The sequence below is a fragment of the Dreissena polymorpha genome, chromosome 1 (genome assembly GCF_020536995.1).
Source record: "Dreissena polymorpha isolate Duluth1 chromosome 1, UMN_Dpol_1.0, whole genome shotgun sequence".
Taxonomy (NCBI): Eukaryota; Metazoa; Mollusca; class Bivalvia; order Myida; family Dreissenidae; genus Dreissena; species Dreissena polymorpha.
Window position 1 is genome coordinate 90,641,733 of NC_068355.1, and position 23,241 is coordinate 90,664,973.

The window sequence follows — 23,241 nt, forward strand, 5'->3', positions numbered from 1 at the left end:
CTATTAGAAACTGACACATTGAACTGGTAGTTGTAACCGATAGTCGAAAGGTCGACCAAGTTCAATATTTGGGAATGTCGAAGGAGAATTTTACTGTTAAGCCTCGGGAAACACTGGAACAGGTAATTGACCATGCGTTCGATATATTTGTTATTTGATTTAATTTTAAACCTACTCGGGAATATAGGTCGTGACATCGTGTAATTTCGACGTAGGGGTATTTTTGACGATTGTACATAAACCGATGTAAAACATACGTATTGTATCTACTCGGTGGAAGTCACGTTTAATTTATTTTGGTTATATATTGAGTAGTCCAACTTGTTGACGCTCTCAAATATTAAGTACTTTTTATATTGGTAATATTTGGAGCGTCCAACGGCTGAACCATTCGATTAAGGTAGTGCACCTCTAATGGGCACATATCCAAATATAATCTAATTAATTATTTTCTTAAGCAGCATCATTTCACTGAACTACATGCAAATTTGTAGGTAGGCTTTCCATGCTTTTAAAAAAATATACCGATTTTTTCAAAACCACCCCCACGCTCGGCTTTTGTCCAGTTTATTTTCACCCCTGGGGTATATAAAAGTTCCATAATTCATTCAAATTTCCAAATATGGGCATGCAGTTGGTGTGTACAGATGCTGTAAAGGTGTTTAAAGTTTAAACAAGATGAAATAAGTATTCTTTTACAGACATTTATTTTTTACAAATTTTTATCTATGGAAGAGCACCATGAAATGTAAGTGATTTCAGCCAAGTACAAATTGGGTCGGTTAAAAACAAAGTGTCATAAAATTCAAAATAGTATCATTTAAGTCATATTTTAAACTTAGTTTTTATAGAAACACTATATACAGCATAAATACCAAGAACTAGACAAATTTACCGTTTACTTTTTTAAATAAAAATAAAAATGCAACATGCATGGTTCGTATTTTCAACAGTAAATCACCCAATTTCGCCATAACGTTGTTTTAATTTTAATAATTGAAAAATGTGCATAAAAATTGCAACATATTTAACAATTAATATAGCTTATATGCCATATTAAATCAAATTACGTTAGAAAATAAATAAAACGCGTCGCAAAAAAGTATACGTCGTCGGCCGGATTCGAACCTGCGCGGGAATATCCCAAAATATTTCTAGTCTATCGCCTTAACCACTAGGCTACGGCACCTAATAGTAGGCTCTTCAACCTTCGAAGAAATCGCGGGAAATCATTAGAGGTGCACTACCTTAATAGTGGGAAATTTTCCTTCTTTGGCAAGAAATTTGTGCGCAACATTCAAGCCCCGATAGGCCTTTAAGACACTTAATATCAACGAATTGCAATAATATTTACACACCTGTGTAGTTAATTCATTTCTCGATAATGTTTCGTAAAAATTATGTAATGACACTTTGAATTTTGCACGCCTGATCATTTAAATCCAACCACTATTAAATTTTTCAATATCTCTCGATTCGCTCGCTGTGTAGATAAAATCGATAACACGACCTTGGTGTAAAGCATCTGGTTTAAATGCGGAAGAATAAACAGCGTAAAATACAGTTTGCGTTCGTCTGTTGTGGTGCAGAGCGTTACATAGTAAACCGATGTTATTATACTTTTCTGGATTAATTTAGCATGTTTTTTTTCTAAAGTGACAATTCAAAAGTTCTGAAATAAATTACATCTTTTATTTTTATACTGTACATAAATATTATTGCTACAGATCGTACAGTATACCGTCCTATGTAACGTAGAATGTAAGTACATTAAACAACACAGAGGTGCGAAAAAGACATGCATAAAAACTTGCTGAAACGAAGAAGAGTGAATAGAAACTGCACCATATCTGTTTTGAACATATGCTTATTAAATCGACAAAGATAAGCATACTAGAAAAAGTCGGTCTTAAATGCTCATGTTAAATAAAATTACGCGTACACGTTACACCGTAATTCCTTCTTCTGATTGCTTCATATTTAAATCAGCTTCATGACATGGCTACAGGTCAGTGATTGTTTTGCGATTTAAGCAGAAGTTTAACTGAAGAATTTATGCCTTTCTAACTTCAATTCGACGATATTTGAGGTAAAAATGGACTTCTGAACTTAAACTGAATGAGTTGGTAATGCTTTTTTGTAATATTACGCAAATTGATTAAAATTTAAACTTTCTGGTTTCCAACACATGTTTGACTTTTCTCCGATGAGACGTTCCAAAGAACTTAGCCCATATAAAAGTATCTCTAAATTCTTTGCGCGTCTTATAAATGAGACTATATATTGAGCAATGAACTAAGTTGCAATTGCTGTACGGACGGTAAATGAACATATAATTATTCCTAATTTAGTATGTTTATGCCTTTCAAATAATCCCAAAGTATCGACATTCATGAATAAAATTTAATTTTACTTTACACCAACTCCGATGTTTGCCAATTCGTCTGCGTAACCCAAATTACAAGCCATGGCAGTCACGTGATATTCCTTTACTTGTTTACTTTTCAAGATAAAAAATATGATACCATTTAGAATTTTTTTTTTCATGGTTAAACTTATTTATGAAGAAATTTCATCATTAAAGAATTTTGTTTAGCATTAACAAATGTTTTTAGCATACCGATCTTTCTATAGGTCCTTACAGAAAGTATGACCCTGGTAATCTAAAAGAGTCGTATCAAGCTGTGGTAGAAGATGGCACTTATGTTGTGAGCGAAGAAAAGATGTTCTCAGTGCCCATTTAATACCACTTTAAAAGACCGTGATAAAGGCAGGGTTGAGATAAACATCTTCCCAGCAAACATGCATATATGGGTCCCATATGGGCTAAATCCGGGCAAGCCCATATGGGTTTGCCCATACAGTACCCATATGGGACCCATGTACTTTATATTTCCAATTGAACTACCCAAATGTATATGGGCTTGTAAGGGACGTAATTAAGCGTGTGTTTAATGAAAGATGGATTGTCTTAAAAAAAATATAAATAGCTTTTTCTGGCGCCTCGATTGCATTAAAAGAGGTATGTAATGATAATATTATATAATGAAATCGACATTAAAAAAAACCACAAGTTTATTAAAAAAACATGTTTGCGCGCGAGATTTCTGTCTGGACGCTCTTTCTAACGGTTCTTGGAAGTTGGATGTCTGTTGGAGAAAATTGGCAGTGGAATTGCAAAAAAAGTAAGCTTTATGAACGAATTTACATATATGTTTTCTAACGAATTTCTGGCACCATGTCTCTTTTTAGAAAAATAAATATCTAAAGGGCTGTTCCATTATAATTGCAGTTGTTAGAGCGTTGAAATGTATATGTCACATATTTTCGCGATATAATTTTGTATTCAAGTCAGAAATTTCAATTCTTCGCAATGGCGGACAAACGAAAAGCTGCTTATTGGTATTCGTACAGAAAAGATCGTTCTTATGTCGAAGGTCATATATCTGCAATCTACCAAGGTAGTGATTCGATGCATCACACTTCTGTAAAAAAAAAATGGGAGAGTTTTGTTCTAATTTGTCCGAATTAACAGACTGTACAGACCAACGTGAAGAAACACAGCTTTCAGTTGACAATGGAAGTTCTTCACATTTTCTTCAAGATGATCACTATCATCAATACCTTTCAGTGCAAGACTCTCAGTCTTCTGTTGATGTAGATTCTTTTTCGAAAAACCCTCTTTACTTGTCAGATAGTGACAGTGAAATTGATGATGACGTAGATATTGATTTTGTTCAAGAGAGAGTTTGTTTAAGATTAAATTTGCTCTGTCGCTAGAGAGATGACATTTTCTTAAATGTTTTTGTTATATGATTCTGCCGAAAAGTTCTTTGTTTCCAGTAAATGTGCACCGGTTCCTGGCGGGCTCCTAAAATCCCATGACCGACTTCCAAGCGCATATCTGTGCCGGGGCCAGGCAACTTCCTCACAACCGATCGAGATGGGTCCAACATTAGGTCCTATCCAACTGGGGCGCATTCCGACGGACAGCGTGGCGCGGCACTTGGAATGTATTGAGTGGCTTCAGCTGACCAACGAACTGTAGCGTGCTCATATAGTGCACAGAACTTTTACCGCTACCTTAGCGACAATGACTCAGCACATTTGCTCAAATATCCTCGGTTGACTACATGCTTAGATTATCATCCTAGTCTTTTCGGGTAATTCCAAGTAATTGAAGGCTCAGCGTGCCGTTGCCGGCACCATCCTCACAAGCGATCGATATGGGTTCAACATTAGTTTGTGTACAACTGGGGCGCATTCGGATGGACGGCGTGGTGCGGCGCTTGAAATGTTTTGATCGCTACAACTTACCACCGAACTGTTGCGTGTTCATATAGTGCACAGGAATTTTTGCAGCTAACCTATGCGACACTGACTCAACACATTAGCTGCAGTGGAGTCCGCAGTCTTCACGGTAGTTCATTTTATCCACTAGCCATTCGGGTTACTTGAATGGTGAAGACAAGTAGCCCAGCAGCAAAATTACTAGCACAAAGTATTTTTTAAAATATACACCCTGCTAATGGGTTTCATCATTCAATAGCAGATAATCTTTTAAAAAGTAAAAGTGTATCAGCGTTAACTGTAAAGCCTATTGCAAAAACAATTGCACAATATAACAAGTCGAGGTAAGTATGTCCTTTAATGGTTTATTAATCATAACTCTTTAACATGTGATTAACGACTTCTTCATTCATCTCATCTTCACTACTGCAATCCTGGATATCCTCTTCGTCAGAATCCATATCCTGTAAAAGAAGCCTGATCGTTATTTTCCATAAGATTACTTGACACGTGAAGGCATAGATGGCATACTTTTTTATCATACATGTTGACTTTTTTTAACCAGGTTTTCCGAAGGAAAAAACTGGTTATTAGATTGGCGAATGCGGGCTGGCTGGCGGGCTGGCGGGCGGGCGGAACAAGCTTGTCCGGGCCATAACTATGTCGTTCATTGTCAGATTTTAAAATCATTTGACACATTTGTTCACCATCATTGGACGGTGTGTCGCGCGAAATAATTACGTCGATATCTCCAAGGTCAAGGTCACACTTTGAGTTCAAAGGTCAAAAATGGACATAAATGAGCTTGTCCTGGCCATAACTATGTCATTCATTGTGAGATTTTAAAATCATTTGGCACATTTGTTCACCATCATGGGACGGTGTGTCGCACGAAAGAATCACGTCAATATCTCCAATGTCAAGGTCGCCACGACTAAAGATAGATTTTTTTTAAAAACAAACTTACAAAGGGGGTTAATTTTGTTTGTTCATTTCAAAAGTTCAGTTTGAGTTTTCTCCCTTTATCAGATTTTTTTTTTCACAATGAAAACCTGGTTTTGTGACAATTTTGTCCCTTGTCTTATGCTGTGTTTTAAAGCATAGCTTATTAAACTCTGTCTTACAGAAGTAGCTTCTCCTTCATCACTGGTTGATGTGGTTGATGGACCTGGTGCTGTCATGTCTGTGACCTCTGACTCATCCTCTGGTACCTTCCTCTTTTGAGAATACCCCAAACGTCTACCAGTGCTGCTTGTTTGCAAAAAATTGAAAGTCAACATATATGCTGCAATTATTAATTAATATACCATGTGCTTGTGAAGTGAAGTAAAATCAATACCCTAAATGAGTAAATAAAACAACTGTAATATGATATACTGCACGAAATCATATGCACCAACATATATGTTTATAGTTAAAATAAACAGGTAATAGAAGTAAAGGGAACAAACCATCCACTCCATTATGGCATCATCTGGGTTGAATTGGGCAATGCTGGGGGCATCAAGGTGGATGGCGACCAAATCATTTAATGTATCAGTGCTCATCTTTCCCCTTCTCTTATGCTTGATAAGCTTCATTGCACTGAATGATGTCTCATTTTTAACAGAAGTCGGTGGCGGCGCCAGCACCAGTTCCACAAGCTTTAGTGCCAAATCAACATCCCGTCCATGCATCAGACGGAATATGTCTGGCCATTTCACGCCTTCTAGGGAGTCTGGATACCTGAAAAAGTATATTCAAATAAAGCTGAACATGAGCAAACCTAGTATTCATTTTTTATAAGAATCAAAATCCTACAAAACTTCACTTTTCATACCCATGGTCTCGCAGAAGTTTCCACTCCTCCAGAACAATTTTCTCACTGTCAAACTTGAGGACATCTCTGAAGTGGCCACACAAAATTTTGACCTCACCATTTCCATACTCTGGAAGTAAACACATAATAATTTGATTTACCAGTATAGTCGACAATAAGTATGAATCTGCTGTACAATACTAGTTCACAATTGCATTTCAGAGAAGTACTCATAATGAAGAGTAATAAATGGGGATATTTGAAAAAATATATTTTTATTTCTAAAGTTTGCTAAAGCCATATACCAGTAAAATTGAATACCATACACTGAAAACTGAGAAATAACTAATAAATAATAACAGAAAAATACAACACTAACAGGAACACCATAACACTAACAGGCCTTTGCCAAGAAATTTGCTAAGGCACTGGGGCAAATAGTCTTATGCGCTTGTACTGGGTAACCACTTGAATTTGTTTAATTTTAAGGTACATTGTACTTAACTAAACCCAATCTTATTGAACTTAAACTTTAACTTGAATAGCTTTTGAATCTTTATTAACATCTCCTTTTTGATGATTTTTTGAATACATGTTGAAAGATTATAGCAATACAAATTGGTGTAAACATTGAATAAATTGAATAGTACTAAGGCACAGGGGTGCCCCGGTGCTTAAAGCGCACATGGAAATGCCTGCATAACTGTGTTATACGTTTCATTGATTGGTCATAAGGCCAATTGTTCAGTCCAGTTATTTTGGTAGCCTCAATGACTGGGTCCTTCTGCTGAAAGCGTTCCTCAATTTTGCCTAGGACAGAGTCAACAATTTTTTCCAGCACAGGTTGTGGTCTCTGACCCCTAAATGTAAACTCAATGCCATCATAAGCTTTGTCAGAGAGGACTTGCTCAACTTCAGCTAAACACTCTGACTCCCTGAAGCATAAATGGTTATTTTTTTAAAAAACTCTTTAACTACATGTATTATTAAAACGTGTTGGCACTATATATTTTAATATACTTACGACTTCAAGGTCACAAGGCCTTTCATGGTTACAGCTACCCTAGAGTAAGCCTCAGCCAAGGAAACCTCCTGCTTCTGTAGATACTTTGACAGTCTCATCAACATTGAAACCACGGCCTTAATAAAATGAAAATAATTTAATAATGACAGCATTTAAATAGGAAAGAATTCCGTTGTACATGTAATATCCAAAAGCCGGTATTGAAAAGCAAGTCAAATATTATATTTTTGTCAAATTTTCGTTCATGCAATTAATAAATTAATATCAATAATAAAATTAGATAGCAATTATTGTTATAAATACATATAAATTAATATCAAACTAGAAAAAAACAACTTATCATTTTGAATTACCTTGAGCTGTAGCAAGTAAAGGATCAAAAAGCCATCTGTAGCCAGCTTGGCAAACCCCTCTGCCTTGGCATTGTCATGGGATGACGTCTGTAGCTTGTACACTAGCGCTCTGTAGCCTTTAAAGAAGGCTGACAGTGAACGGTCCAAGTGTGGCAACCATCTGGTCCCACCGATGCGTGTAGGCATTATAGATGCCTTGAAGTCCATCATGACGAACGCTCTCTGAAGCGCTTTCTTCTGTTTAGGGGACTTGTGGTACAAATAATACAGTCCAATTAGTAGAGTCATACTCTTTTCACAAACATGTTTATGTTTGTCAGTTTTACGGCATCTTTGAATGCCAGTTCGAGTCTGTGAGCTAGACAGTGTGTAGCTACTAGGTGTGGCCATTCTGCTTTCAACAGTGTCTTGTGACCTAAAATTTGAAATATAAATGAATTATTTAAAAGAAACTAGTCTAATACTCTAGGGTAACAAACACGTAGATAACAATTTTAATTTAATGTGGGAATACATATTCAATGAATAAACCAAATAAATAAAAGACAAGAACATACAATTGATAAACACAAATAATGAACATGTTTGAAAAATGTCGACTGAGGTATGGAACTCATGACTTAATGGTCAATGGTTATTTGCACGAGACAGCGTAAATACCTTTCCTTTCATATATAGTATTTTAATGTGTAAATATATAACTTATTTTTTTTTCAGATTTTGTTATTGACTGCCCCTTTGGGACGCTTCAACAAGCCATAGCCCCTTTTAGCTGTTTTTGCTCAGATTTAAAGAAGGATTTACCAATTATTTTTGTTGTAACATTTTTTTAGCTTCTGCAATGTATTTATTTCAGAGTTGTGTATTTATTTATTCAAGATTTTTTCAAATATGTGCATTATAAAATGTATTTGTTTAGGACTCAGAGGCAAAGTGCAATATATTTAATAAGATTTATGATAAGCTTTATTTATATTTTTAATTTTAATTTTAATTTTATTTATACACTGCATATTTGCTGCTCCATATGCAGTGTAATGTGAAGTTTTGCAAACACTTCCTTGACATGCTCATGTATGTGTTTGCTGGAGCCAGATTCAGCACAACCTATATGCAAGAATGTGTCCTCAACACGTCCGGAGTGAATAGTTCGAATGTAGATGTTTTCAAGATCATCTCCCGTGAAATCAGTTGACCCATCAATTGTGAAACTACAGAACTGTGTATTCTTCAATTTTTCTACAGTTGTTCTTTGCACAACAGTTGCAATAGCTTTTGTAAAAGAAGCAACAGCTTTGTCATTACGATAGTTCACACCAACATCCAATCCCTAAGCCTCATCTAACACACATATGGTACTGAATGTTCTAAAACTCATGTGGGTTTTGGCCAGTGCATGGGCAGTGCGAAATTTGATAGCCAGACTGTTGTGCTGACTTTCATGCAATGTTCGTAAAGCTTCAGCAGCCTTACTCTTACAGGATGGTTGTGATTTCGCCTCTCCTATATCAATGTACCTTTTATGCACGATGCTATCATCATGTTGTTTAACTGACTCGAGCTTAAAATTGTATGTGCCTTTTACAAAGGCTAGGGACTCGTGCTGTTTTGTTTTCATCGACTGTACGCGACAAACTGAACAATACATTACATTATTTTCATATTTCAACCAAGGATAGATGTTTAACCATTTTCCTTGAAAATCACGTTTACGTGTTTTTTCATAGTCATTGGTTGACTTACGTTCCGTTGTTGGCAGTTTCTTGCAAGGCTTCGCTCCAGCGACGTATTTGAGCATAATGCACCCTTATGCGCGTATGGATTACAAGTTTGGAAATAACACACGGAACGTAAACACACACAAGGTTACAAAATAAACCGATTTTCCGGAAATGCAAGCCGCGGACGTCGATTGGTTTACTTTTCAAGTAAACACATCAGCATGACGTGTGCCAATAGTAAATAACCAGTCTTAATTATTCATGACGTGGCCCAGATTAAGACTCGTAAATAACCGACGAATGTATGGACCAATCGGAACGCGTTTAAGTCTCGTATTTTATGCGAAATTGAACGAAGTTCTTTCGGAAATCTTCGCGAAGTACTCACAAAATAATGACGTTTATCACACTTAAAAATGTAAACAATATTAATGCACGGAATTTCTACTGGCCCGACGGGCGTACGATATGGCAATTTTAATAGACCCGAGCTATAATTTACACGCCCAGGCCGCCGGGCGTGCGCTTATTTCGCAGACTGCACTCTGTGGACTACATGCGTAGTTCACATATCTTTAAGGCAGCAAAAGTAATCAGAATATTAGTCTAACAATATCTAAGGCGAATTTGAATCTAGGTAAAAAAAACCTTGATCACCATAGAAAATCTTACATAAACTTTGTCTAATGTCAAGTTATTTATATAGTAGTTAATCATAAAATTAAAAAAATGTTTGATTTTTTATAGATAAAATAGCTGTTATGGGCTCAATTGTTAGCAACCTTTTATGAATATTTCGTATAGACTGATAAAGAAAATACTAGTAACATTTTTGTGTGCAAAATTAGATTTAAAAGTCTTGGTTCTATCATATAAGATGGCAACCTTTGTCTATACACTGATCCTCAACGTTGGTCATCGTATTTATCTAATTTAACTGTTAGTAGTAAGTCATCTCATGAAAGACTCAATTAAATACATGTACATTTAAGGCTTCGATCAAGTTCATTTGTGTGGGCGTTTTAAAACATACATGTATATACGTCAAAATCCCTGTGTATCTTTAAGTGTGTAATGTCTGCATGTATGTTTACCATTGTGGTTGTTGCATTGTAATTTATGACATACACAAATGTATGTTTGATAAAGAGTCTTCATTCTTACTGTAAATGGTGTAAATGCATCTGTAAGTGTATATACAAAGACCGTGTGCACAAAATGCTGCAGTGACTTATAGTTGTGATGTTTGAATCACACCTTTTACAGATTTGCTTGAAACCATTTGTTATGTTCATTTTTTTCACTTATTAAATGTCATGACAAATTATTATTTTTGTTGTATCTAAATAGAATCCCTAGCATTTCAACATCATTATCATTCTTAGGTTGGGATAACAATGGAGACCCATATGTCCGTTGTAGACACCCATATTGAACCTGGTTATTGACCGGATGTCATATATGGCCCATTTACCAACCAGATGTCGTGCGAGGGACCCATATAGGGCCCATATAATACCCAGATGTCAGACAAGTTGACCCATATGGGGCCAATATTATAGCAAGATGTCAGTTACGGGACCCATATCGGGCCCATATAATACTCCGATGACAGACAAGGGACCCATATAGGGCCCATATTATACTCAGATATCAGTTAAGGGACCCATATAGGTCCCATATAATACCCAGATGTCAGACAAGGGACCCATATAGGGCCCATATTATACCCATATAGGGCCCATATTTTACCCATATAGCAAGCCCACATGGGTCCCTCATTTTTCCCGGTTGCAAATCCCGCGTGGGCCCCATATGGGGTGCCCGGTTGGGACCCATATAGACGCCCAGATGGGGCCCTTATGGGTCCAATATACAATGTTTGCTGGGTTAAGGTCCGGGCCGCCAACATTGTTGAGTGAGTCAGGAACAAGAAGCAATTTAAGCAAACCACGTGCACACCATGACTGGAGTAGGTTATGGCTATTCAAGACAAGAAACCATTAAGTTGACTCCGGACTACGCTGTCCATTTAGGAATTAGACAGAAATCGCAAACAATAGGCATCGACTGGTTTTATGGCTTTACGTCCAGATGGCCAAATTTGAGGTTAGCGAAGCCTAAAAATATAAAACTATTGCATTCCATGTCAGCAAATCAAAATTATATTAGCAATTACTTTAAAAAACTAACAAACATCATGCAAAATATGATTTGACAAGTAAGCCTGAATGTATTTTTAATATTGCTGACAGCGGTTATGGTCTGTTGTTATATGATGGCCACCAAAGTCATGTATCTCTGCCGTTGATTGAATGGACGAAAAAAGAACACATTATTTTCTTTGATTCGCCACCTTACTCTAATCATCTGTTACGGCCTTTAAATGTCTGGTGTATTGGGCCCATTGAAAAAGCCTGGAACTCTGCTTGCCATAGACACATACAAGAAAGGGTTGGCAATGCCATCTCAATGTATGCAGTTTGTGCAATTGTTGGCAGAGCGTACACCAATACCCCTACTGCATTAACTATCCAGACAGCATTTAGAAAATCAGGTGTATTTCCAATAAATTCAAATGTGATATGTTCGTCAGAACTTGCTCCACCAGCGACTTTCCAAAATCAAAGTCAAACTGTTCCTGAAATATCAAATGAAACATCAGCTGACTCATTAAAAAAAAACAAGAAAAAAAACAAAGGAAGAGACTCAGTAAAGAAGACAAAGCTACAACAGAATCTTCTGTTGTTCTCCAGAGCAATACATTTTCACTTTTGATCAAAGCGCAAAAGGTCTAAAGACGAAGAAAAGTTCATCACATCTCCGCCTATGACTAGTAAATTCGGCATTTAGACCAAACGAATGCAGCCACCATTTGGAGAGGTGGTCAGATCCGACTCCGATGACAGTCACATACCAGAGTCTGATAAGTGCATTTTGTGAGAACTCTACTATATCCTTTGGACTTACACAAACTTGTATTGTATTACCATTGTCATGTAGAGATGTTCTGATTTGTGTCAATGATGTGTATATTTGGCATTTTGTACTTCAAGTAAGGTACTATGCCTATGACTGTTTCATTTGCCCTACTTGTACTTCTGAGGACTAATGAAATACAGAAGTGACGTGTAAATAAAACTGTAAATACTAATTAAATTAACTAATTTATGTGAAAAAAATATTTAAAAGCAGTTTAAGCATGTCCATTATTAACTAGGACCATGCTACTCAACGTGTTTGATAAGTATTGAACTATAAGTTCAACGCGATCGTCGAAAATACCCCAGTTACTGATGCGCGGAACACAACCGGCGGAATGACGGTCATTTTTGCCTATGGTAAACACGTAGACAAGTTGTCCGATTTTTTAAACCCTATTTAAAACAAACTTGTTTATAACAATATACATTGTTTTCCTTTTTTTTGCATCGTTGATTTTGTCATTTGTTGAAAAAATATGTACATCGCCGAAAATATCCAAAACGCGAGATTACGATACCTATTATAGGACTGTGGTAAATAACTTTTAACTGAATGTTCAGAATGGTATTTATTGTCAAATGAGAGTTGTTGAATTTTTTATTCAATATAATACATAAAATGTAGACATGTATATGATCATAAAACAAAGTTATACCATGTAGCAGCAATAATGTTCAAACATTTTATACAAGATATGCTAATGTATACTTTTTTGATCTTGTGGTCAAATGAGAGTTAATCGACCAAAACTTAATTAGAATAACCACGGTGTTGATTGTCATAATAAATTGGCAACCGTGAATTAAAAATCATAATAACGGTTAAATCAACAAACGTGTTCGTCTTTTTCGTTGTTATAGAAAAAGGAACTGAACACTCGGGGTCTTTTTAATGCGTCTTTAGCCAAACTAAGCTTCAACCCCTCTGAAAAAAATATTTAACTATTTATAGTTTTCCACAAAAAACAAACTTATCCCTTGAAATCTCATTCTCCGTATCCATATAAAGTAAGTCCCATGAAAGACATGCCTGTACTTGGTTTTCATGATTTTTTAAAACCCTTTAGAGGGGCCTATTCACGTTTTGGTAAATTGAAAAATTTAATACAAATTCGCAAATTTTCATTGTAGTTATGATATTTGTGAGGAAACAGAAAAACTGACATAACCATGCTCTAAAATATCTATTATATGCATCTTTTTACGAGTTAAAGACATGGGAATTATAAAGCGAAGCGATTAAATAATTTTGATAGTTCTGTTGTTGTCGTTATATTCTGTGATACTACGAGGACTCATTGTATGAGGACGGACGGCCGAGTGGTCTTAGCAAGAGTCTTACTCCAGGGGTCAGTGGTTCGAGCCCAGTTTAGGGTTACTTTTTTCTTTCTTTAATTATATTCGTTTTTTAGCTCACCTGAGCACAACGTGCTTATGGTGAGCTATTATGATCGCCTTTTGTCCGTCGTGCGTCGTGCGTTGTGCGTCGTCAACATTTACCTTTGTTAACACTCTAAAGGTCGCATTTATTGTCCAATCTTCATGAAACTTGGTTAGAACACGTATCTCAATAATAGTCTTGGACGAGTTCGAAAATGGTTCCGGTTGGTTGAAAAACATGGCTGCCAGGGGGCGTGGCAGTTTTCCCTATATGGCTGTAGTAAAACCTTGTTAACACTCTAGTAGTCACATTTTTAGTCCAATCTGCATGAAACTTGGTGGGAACATGTGTCCCAATAAAATCTTGGACAAGTTCAAATATTGTTCCGGTTGGATGAAAAACATGGCCACCAGGGGGCGGGGCAGTTTTCCTAATATGGCTATAGTAAAACCTTGTTAACACTCTAGAAGTCACATTTATTGTCCAATCTTTATGAAACTTTGTCAGAACATTTGTTATAATGATATCTTGAACGAGTTCGAAAATGGTTCTGGTTGGTTGAAAAACATGGCTGCCAGAGGGCGTGGCAGTTTCCTAATATGGCTATAGTAAGACCTTGTTAACACTCTAGAAGTTACATTTTTAATCCAATCTTCATGAAACTTGGTCAGAACATGTGTCCCAATAATAACTTGGAAGAGTTCGAAAATGGTTCCAGTTGAATGAAAAACATGGCCGCCAGGGGGCGTGGCAGTTTACCTTATATGGCTTTAGTGTATAGTAAAACCTTGTTAACACTCTAGAAGTCACATTTATTGCACAATCTTCATTAAACTTAGTCAGAATTTTTTTTCTAACGATATCTTGGATGAGTTTGAAAATGGTTCTTGTCCGTTGAAAAACATGGCTGCCAGGGGGCGGGGCAGTTTCCTTATATGGCTATAGTAAAACCTTGTTAACACTCTAGAAGTAAAATTTTTGGTCCAATGCTTATGAAACTTGGTCAGAATATTTGTACTAATGATATCTGGGCTGAGTTCGAAAATGGTTGAGATCCGTTAAAAAAACATGGCTGCAAGGGGGCGTGGCATTTTTCCTTATATGGCTATGTAGTAAAACCTTGTTAACACTCTAGAAGTCACATTTATTATCCAAGGATACCAAAATGTAATATAATTGTCAGCTTTGAAAACAAACAATTTTCCATTAAGCCAACACTATTTACTGTTTTCACTTTCTCCATTTTAATATGAGTAGAAGATGTTTAAAATGTATCTATCAAATTCAAATAAACTATGCGTGTTTGCATGTGTTAGTGTGTATGTGTTTGTGTATTTTGAAGTTTATGAAATTATTTTGTTACATTATGTTTTTAGTGTTGAAAGTAGTTGTTGAATTCAAAAAAATGTTTTTTCATCATTTAACATTTTTGGTTGCATATGTACATATGTAAAATAAAAATGTTCCATTTGTTATTTCTTATAGTGTTTTTTTTCTCCACTTGTGCTGTTGCTAAAATTTCTACACATTCTTATTTTAATACCCATCATTCTGCATATTTATCAATTCATGGACAAAACATACAATCCTGTAGTTGTTTTCGAATTTTTAGGACCTTGTATTATATTTAAATTTTCCCTTATCATATAATAGGACATGCCGTCCCTAATCATATAATAGGACATGCCGTTTATAGAATGCAAATGGTTATACGCAATTCTAATTGTAACAAAATGAAAGTTTATAATCATGATACTATTTGATAAGAATATGTAAGGTTATTTAGCAACAGTACTTTGATTTTTTTTCTGAATATTTCTTCAGAACTAGTGTCATATTCCTTTAAGATCAAAACTTTCACTTTGGATGTTGACAGGTTCAGGGAAGGAGCCAATATTGCATGATTGAATCATGAAGTGGTTTTATTATATAAAAATCAAATGCAGGTCGTTAGAACATGTATGCGGCCATTTGCAATGTACGAAAAGTGTTATCTAATGCGTGATTGGCTGTTGCTATACACATGTGTGCTGGTTTCTCTATTAAAATTGTTTTCTTATGCGTGATTGGCTGTTGCTATATATACTCGTCGACTGGTTTACTACCTTAAATAATTATTATCGGAAAATAACCTACCTCTAGTTGAAAAAGTGTGCCAGTCCGCAGATTAATCATAAGCTATTTATATAAACTTTCGTTTTTGATTTTCGGAAAATAGAGTAGTTTCGTTCTCGAAAAAAAAATTACCACGGAAATTTTACTTGTCCCCGGACAAGTCAGCTTTCAAAAACTGCTTGTCCGGAAGGGGAAATTGACGACTCGGACAACTCGGACAGCATATTTCAGAACCCCTGGAATGATTCCCTACAATCACTGTACATTTGTATGATAGGCTTGAAAAAGCTTTTGTATTTTGATCCTATGGACCAATACAAAATCCTAATTCTATCTTACACCACAATTAGATCCCAAATGCGCTTTACTGATTATACAAATCATTCTATTTTAATGTAATGTGCCATATTGGAGCAAAAATAATGAAACCAGTTGTTATCTGACAAGTATATGGTTTGATTTTCATGTTGCAAAACATACATTTCTAAACATCGATTTATACTGGACACAAGTACATTCTACCTTCAGTTTAGGAAACTATAACAGACCTCAACAATATTTATTGGAAATGCACAAGGTCTAACGTCTTTGGGGTTGATATTCATGGATATATACGTTCAACAAAAAAACATTTTGCTACTACACATGTAGTATGCTTAAAAGTTCAAACAAGTTTCTGTTTGAACATAACTTGCTGTATGTGCAATATATCCAGAAATTCTTCAAAATGCCTTAAATATTCAACATATAAAATCACGGTACTATAATGCAGTGTCATTTCTTTTATTCATAAAATGTATACATCTTCATTGTGTACCGCGTTCAATTCACTTTCTGAAAAAGTCTTAATTACTTATTCTTGCTCCTCCATTACTAATCATATCAAATTTCACCGTTTACAAATCAATAAAAAATGGTAATAAAAAACCATTGAATTTGACAAAAAGATGTTTTATAACCCTTACTTATCATTAATACTTCTCAGGTGAGCGACCAGGGCCACCATGACCCTCTTGTTTACTGGAGCTTTTTAGATTTAATTTTTACATTTATCAATATAAAGCATTTAATGACAAACTTCAATACATGCAAAAATCTGTGAAAATGCCCCTTGAAGGCTCTGACCCCTTTCCAAGAGTAGGTCAACTGTTTTAATGGTTGTATTTACGAACATGTTGATGATCTATTTACCTATGACAAATATACTGTGCTGATAACATTACTGGGCTATCTTGAGCACGAAATGTCTTTCGTGCAACAGTGATGTACTGTATAAATGCGAAATAAGAACAAGACGAAATGAAATGACACATGTAAACAGCTTTAACGGGATCTTTTCACGTTTTGCTTAATTGACAAAATTTAAAAAAAATGTTTAGGATTCGCAAATTTTTGTTACAAATTTATGATATGTTTGAGGAAACTGTAATTTTGAACATGTATCGTGCTCTAAAATACCTATTATATGCATATTTTAACGATTTAATAACCTGAACATTAGAAAGCGTTACAAAGCGAAACGATTTAATAATTTGGAGAGTTTTGCTGTTGTCCTGTAAAGTATAAAATACAAATGTCATAGTATGAGCACGGATGGTCGAGTGGTGTAAGCGATAGACTTTTACTTCAGGGGTCAGTGGTTCGAGCCCACTTGAGGGTTACTTTTCTATTTCTTTAATTTAATTATTTTCTTTACTAGTCTAAGAGCTTTTTAGATCCAATGTATATATTATCAATATAAAGCATTTAATGACAAACTTCAATACATGCCAAAATCTGTGAAAAAGCCTCTTAAGTACATAGCCAGTAAATAGTCAGTACATATTTGAGTATATTATATATGGAAATGGTACATTTAATTTTTAATTTTAATTTAGATATTTATGAATAGCAAGACGCAATTTAAATTATTAATTGCCACTCCTGTATATGAAATAGTACACATATTATATATATTTAATTATGTTTGAAGTATATAGTTGATATGGACATGCTATATGACGATAAAACATGTATGTCAGAAACTTACATGTAGTGAAATCGCGTCATATGTATCATGAGATCGTAGAGAATCTATTGATCTGTAAATGTCTATTTACTTTTTGTAAGGACAACACTAGTATGTTCCATTTAGCTTTAAGTATCAGTTTTCATACGATGGACCAGTACATAATTTGCGTCGAGCCCACTTGCAGAAAACCAGAGAAAGCGGTCACAATAAGAAGATAATGTGTTACGTACCTATGTGTACCTCTAAAGTAAATGACACACTTACAAATCAAACTTGGCCAAAATTCAGCTTGCTCGGACTTGAATTTCATCATTCATCATGCAATTGTTATATATTGTCTTACCATAAGCCCCCGTAATTCACACTACTATTGGATAGTCCTACTCTTCTTGTTTTAGATTATGCAAGACATCAATGCCGCATTACCGCTAGACGGCTTGCACTTCGAGTTACTCTCGGAAGGTCGTATGCAGGCGTTGGTCGACTTTCTTTCGGACTACTTTTTTCCCGACATGCCGCTGAGTAAATCTTTGGGAGTTGTCGCAGACGACAGCTTAAAAGAAATCTTGAAAGTTAGATTTTCCGAACATTTATCGCTGATCTTGATCGATGAATCAAGCGATGAAATCATTGGAATAAGAACCGCGTTTACCTTGACGAGACGTTGGCAATTGAACACCGATGAAATCAAAGATGAAAAAATAAAAACCATATTGAAATTCATCTACCAGAAACACAACGAAATGAACGTCTTTAAGCGTTTTGACGTCAACGTCGCTATACAATTTGCAAATCTTGGCGTTCGGCCGGATTTCCGGGAGCGTGGACTTGGCTGCAAGCTGATAGAAGCTGCGCTTATGTTCTTCTCGCAGTTTGCACTCGAAATGCCGTGTATCACAGGCGAAGGAACGTCGGGACACGCTCAGCGTATTTTTGAAAAATATGGGTTTGAAACAATTCATACTTTTCTATATGCTGATTACAAAGAAAATGGCGAAGTTGTGTTCAAGAACATGGGTGAGAACGTATCCACGAAAGTTTACGTCAAACAGTTGTGAGCCAATAATGCGAGACTCATTGGAAGGGAAGTTATAACTACAATCGAAAATACAAAATTGTATGTAAACTGTCATTATTATTCTTTTGAATATGCATAGTCAGGTGGTAATGGTTGTTTTAAGCTGTCACATAGTTTAAACCATATTGCATCTTATTTGAAATTTACTCATAATCTGTATTCCTTTGAAACGCCATATATGTATACGGTTTAAGAGAGGGGAGACCGATATTGGACCTCGAACTGGTTTCTGATGACTGGATAGCCTGGGGGTAACGCGTAACTGTATTTTAAGCTTTTTTCTTTAAATAAAAAAATCGTAATAAATCAACAAAACACAACGAATCGTTGTTATTTTATACATAGTTTAAAAATGGAGTTCCATTATGATATGATGGGACATTTAATCTCGATATCGGCTAGGTTCTTCTTACGGTCGGACGCAATTTTGTATGTTATGTCATTGGTGTACTATATAAGACTAATTGTTAATACATTAATTTTTACCTTTTATTTCAGACATATGCATATTTTTAAGTATAACAACATAGCCATAACTTTATAAAAAAAATCCTCTAGGGTCAATATAGTTTTATCAATTTCACGTCTATTTAAACTGGCTATTGAAAGTCATAAAATACTCTCTTAATCCTTAACAAAACGTATGCTAAGTGTGCAAGATGATGTGAATAACGTCGCATTTTGTTATAAAAGAGGACATATTACCCATAGCTACTACATCGGCCATTTACCGGTATATAGAATGTAGCTAAGTATCGCAAATGCTGGATAAGATAGTATGCGATGTGCCATTCGCTGTACTAAATATACTTTCAAACCTTATGGTAGTTTGTCACTTTCGTCCTGAAAGTTATGTTGTTAGCGCATGAGTTTGTCATTGATCGTCTTCCCGTCAGATACGTCGCTAAAGGCAACTTTTTCAGTGTGATTTTTAGAAAGATTTGATTCCATTTTGCTTTATGATAAAAAGGCCTGAAATACTCTAGCTTAAGCTTTGCACCTGAGCCTCGCTCTGGTAAAATGGGACTTAGTGCTTGTGCGTAAAGTCTCATAACAGATGTTGCATTGTTCATTTGAATGAAGTATCTTTTTCAACGAAAATCCAGCTAAGGCGGTAAGTGTCGTCCCTGATTAGTCTGTGTGGACTGCACAGGCTAATCAGGGATGACTCTTTGTGCACACGCATTTAGTCCCGTTTTTCCCAGCAATAGGCGCATTTGTTCTTGATAGCGTTTTTATGAACTGTTGTCTTCGAAATATTCTCTCAGAAACTTCCATTAAGTAACCGTTTGAATACATCACATAAAAGTGTGCGGTTTTGATTCTTTATAATCTTTATTATTGATTTCAGACGTACGACGTACGATTTTGATAGTTTCCTCAACGCATTACGATTTTGATAGTTTCCTCAACGCATTACGCTTTTGATAGTTTCCTCAACGCATTACGCTTTTGAAAGTTTCCTCAATGCATTTTCCGTTTTTCTGAAAATGTTCTTTATACTTTTTAGGGAAATTCTCCTTCTCGTTCCCGTTGTTATTGAACATGCTTTACGGTCTTTATTTAAAAACAACAACAAAAGAAATCATGAAATGAATGTTAACTTTTAAGAATAATTACTAGCATACTTATTCAATGTATTAACATCTTCTCCATGACATTTACCTTCAACATGCCGATGATAAAAATATCGAGTTAAGTGTGTACGTTGTTTCAAAATACAGATGAGAATCAATACGATTCACTTTGTATATCTAGTTGATATATACTTTAAAATAAATTATCGAATATTCACATATCAATTCATTGGGTATATTGTTTTTCAAACGCAGTTAACACAACTTATTGAGATATATCATTTACCGGTATACTGTTAACAGCAATAATCGTATTTAAGTGTACATGCCTATACGACAATTGGATACTACATGAAGTTACTACCCTGTGTCGCACTATTTGCTGAAGTCGTGTGATTTCTGAGCAAACTTAACACTTCGATCCTGACAAAGGTTTAAATGGTCGACAGTGAAAAAGATAATGGGTCTTTATTCTTCAAACAGATACAATTACTTTGCAATATATAACTTCGCCCGAACACAAGACTAATTCACTGCACAAATGAATTACCAATTAGTGTTTGTATTTTTGAAAGGAATTTTGATACAAAATATATTCCAACGCATAAATCCAGTGAAACATTATATCAGCGGTACTTGTTAGCAAAATAGGGTTAATTATTCGAGGGGACACATGAACAAATCTTTCTGCATGTCGCGGACAATAGCCATCGGACTTTTAAGAATAACATCGAAGATTTTCGGAGGATGAATTATAAGTTGTAGTCGCACTAGTCTTTCTTTTGGAATAAAGGTGCACGAAATGGCTCGTATATCTATGTAACATGTGTCGTGTGTCTCGAAGAAAAAAATGTTTTCAAAATTGCATTTTTATTGTTATATAATTATTTGTAACTTCAATGGACATTTGACTATAATGTACTTTAAAATATACCGGTAATACTGTTTCCTCACAAATATCATAACTAAAACGAAAATTTGCGAATCTGAAACAACTTTTTTTCAACTTTGTCAATTTACCAAACCGTGAAAAGATCCCTTTAAAGGTAAATGTTAACACAATTTTGTATTTTTTCATAAATGATACACATTATATTAATTAATTAAAATATAATTTGCGGATAAGTTCAAACTAATTAAAATAGCTGAATATATCAACAAACAGTCCATGCCTAACCTGGGACCTTTAGGGCTCAAACAACCTTTCAACCACTGCAGCTCTTTTGAAATATACGGTATAATTTAAATGATGTTTTTCAAAGTAATACAAGATAAGTATTGGTGCAAAGCATCAAAGGGCGTCGGTAATTTCAGTGTAAAATGCACTCAGTGAAGTTACATGGAACGATTTTTTTCTACTGTAAATATTAATATATTGGCCGATTATATTAAACAAAATAGAAAAAGATACTGGTTAAACCATTATCTATAATTTTGTGTAATAACACCAAAATAACCATTATTTATGATGTTGTGTTATAACCCCCAAATAACCATTATCTATGATTTTGTGTTGTAACCCCCAAATATTTCATAGTTCATTTTAATTACATTGGTTTTCATTTTTTTACTGGCATCCGTGTGCAGTTTTCATTAATGGAACAGAACTATGTAGGTTTAAAAAAAAAAATCTGCTTCATCTTGTAAGCGTAATTTCATATTTTTCTCAACTTCAAGGGGAGATGATTCTGAACTTATGCTTACGTTGCTCATTTACGATAGGGGTTGAGTACTCATTGATATGAAAACACTGTGAAAGTTTGAAAAAAACAACGAAGGAAAACTGTAAATTGCATGAAGAAGCTGCATTTCACAATACTTTGAAATTCAGTAAAAGATCATAATAGATTTATTGCTCCGATAGTCATCATTTTCAATAGGGTTCGAGTAATACTGATATAAAACACTTAATAAGTTTAGAAAGATTCAGACGAAAGTTGTGAAATCTTTTAAACAAGTGGAAATTGTTTATTTTTTCAAATTTAATAGAAAAAAATCTGGACTGTTCCGATGTTTCTCATGTTAAATGAGGTAAAAATGCTCATTGATATGAAGACGTTGTAAGTTTGGAAAAAAAACTGATGAAAAATGTTGACATAATCACCTAACCAAGCAGGTTTTCACTTCTAGTTTTTATTCAAAGAGACATAATTCTGTACTTATGGTCCAATATTGCTCATATAGAGTTTGGGTTGGGTCCTCATTGATAAAAAACCTGTGCAAGTTTGGGAACAATCGGATAAAATTTTGGACTTCGAACAACGATTTCAAAATTTCTCAAATTCTAAGGAAGATAACTACGGACGTAATGGTCGGATAATGCTAAAGGGCCCATACCACCTGGATAGTAATACGTGTCGCGCTACGCGCTCTATATGTGGTTCTTAAAAAAAAACACCGAGGAGTGCCTTACTCTAGGGAAACGGGTTGCTGGGACAAAGCTCCTCCTTGATAAGCGGCTGCTTCCTTTATCGCAATTCATTGCTCGGTCAGCAGCTGGAGCGTGCGCGTCGCGCCGAGGCGAGAGTCGCCCGCAGAAGATTTTCTCACCTGTACATATTTCCTTATAGAGGGGAACTTCTGCGGGTGGCTCTGCTAATCCAGCTGAGTCCGTCACCCTCGAGCCGGACGTCTTCCACACTGCTGGGATTGCTGTCTTCTTCAAGATGCAGCGGGACTTGTCACCCGCTGTTTATCGTCGAAAGATCACAGGCCCGGCCCTGCCAGAGGTCCCGTCTGTAGGGCCACGAAACAGTGGGACAACGAGACCACCAGTGTGGGAGACATACGGGGCGGACCATGAGCTGCTCTTCCCGGGGGCGGGGGGTCTCGGAGCAGCCCCAAGTACATCGAGGGGGTGGCCCTATAGAGAGACCCCGGGACGGCGGTACTCAGTACGCTCAACGTGC

General features: G+C 35.7%; 2 protein-coding genes across 2 annotated transcripts in view; one reads left to right on the top strand and one right to left on the bottom strand.

Moving 5' to 3' along the window:
* On the top strand, nucleotides 1–19,075 carry LOC127840191 (arylalkylamine N-acetyltransferase 1-like). The gene is made up of 2 exons (XM_052368696.1): nucleotides 1–122; nucleotides 18,076–19,075. Exons 1-2 carry the CDS (start codon nucleotides 75–77, stop codon nucleotides 18,733–18,735), a joined length of 708 nt encoding a protein of 235 aa, XP_052224656.1. The 5' UTR covers nucleotides 1–74; the 3' UTR covers nucleotides 18,736–19,075.
* Nucleotides 4,671–23,241, bottom strand: part of LOC127840184 (uncharacterized) — a 26,229-nt gene continuing 7,658 nt past the window's right edge. Inside the window, exons 2-8 of the mRNA XM_052368693.1 lie at nucleotides 7,466–7,880; nucleotides 7,113–7,228; nucleotides 6,803–7,023; nucleotides 6,101–6,218; nucleotides 5,742–6,015; nucleotides 5,415–5,538; nucleotides 4,671–4,754 (exon numbers count right to left, since the gene is read on the bottom strand). Coding sequence (XP_052224653.1) covers nucleotides 5,530–5,538; nucleotides 5,742–6,015; nucleotides 6,101–6,218; nucleotides 6,803–7,023; nucleotides 7,113–7,228; nucleotides 7,466–7,855 — 1,128 coding nt within the window. The 5' untranslated portion in view covers nucleotides 7,856–7,880 and the 3' untranslated portion in view covers nucleotides 4,671–4,754; nucleotides 5,415–5,529. The remainder of the gene's footprint in view (nucleotides 4,755–5,414; nucleotides 5,539–5,741; nucleotides 6,016–6,100; nucleotides 6,219–6,802; nucleotides 7,024–7,112; nucleotides 7,229–7,465; nucleotides 7,881–23,241) is intronic.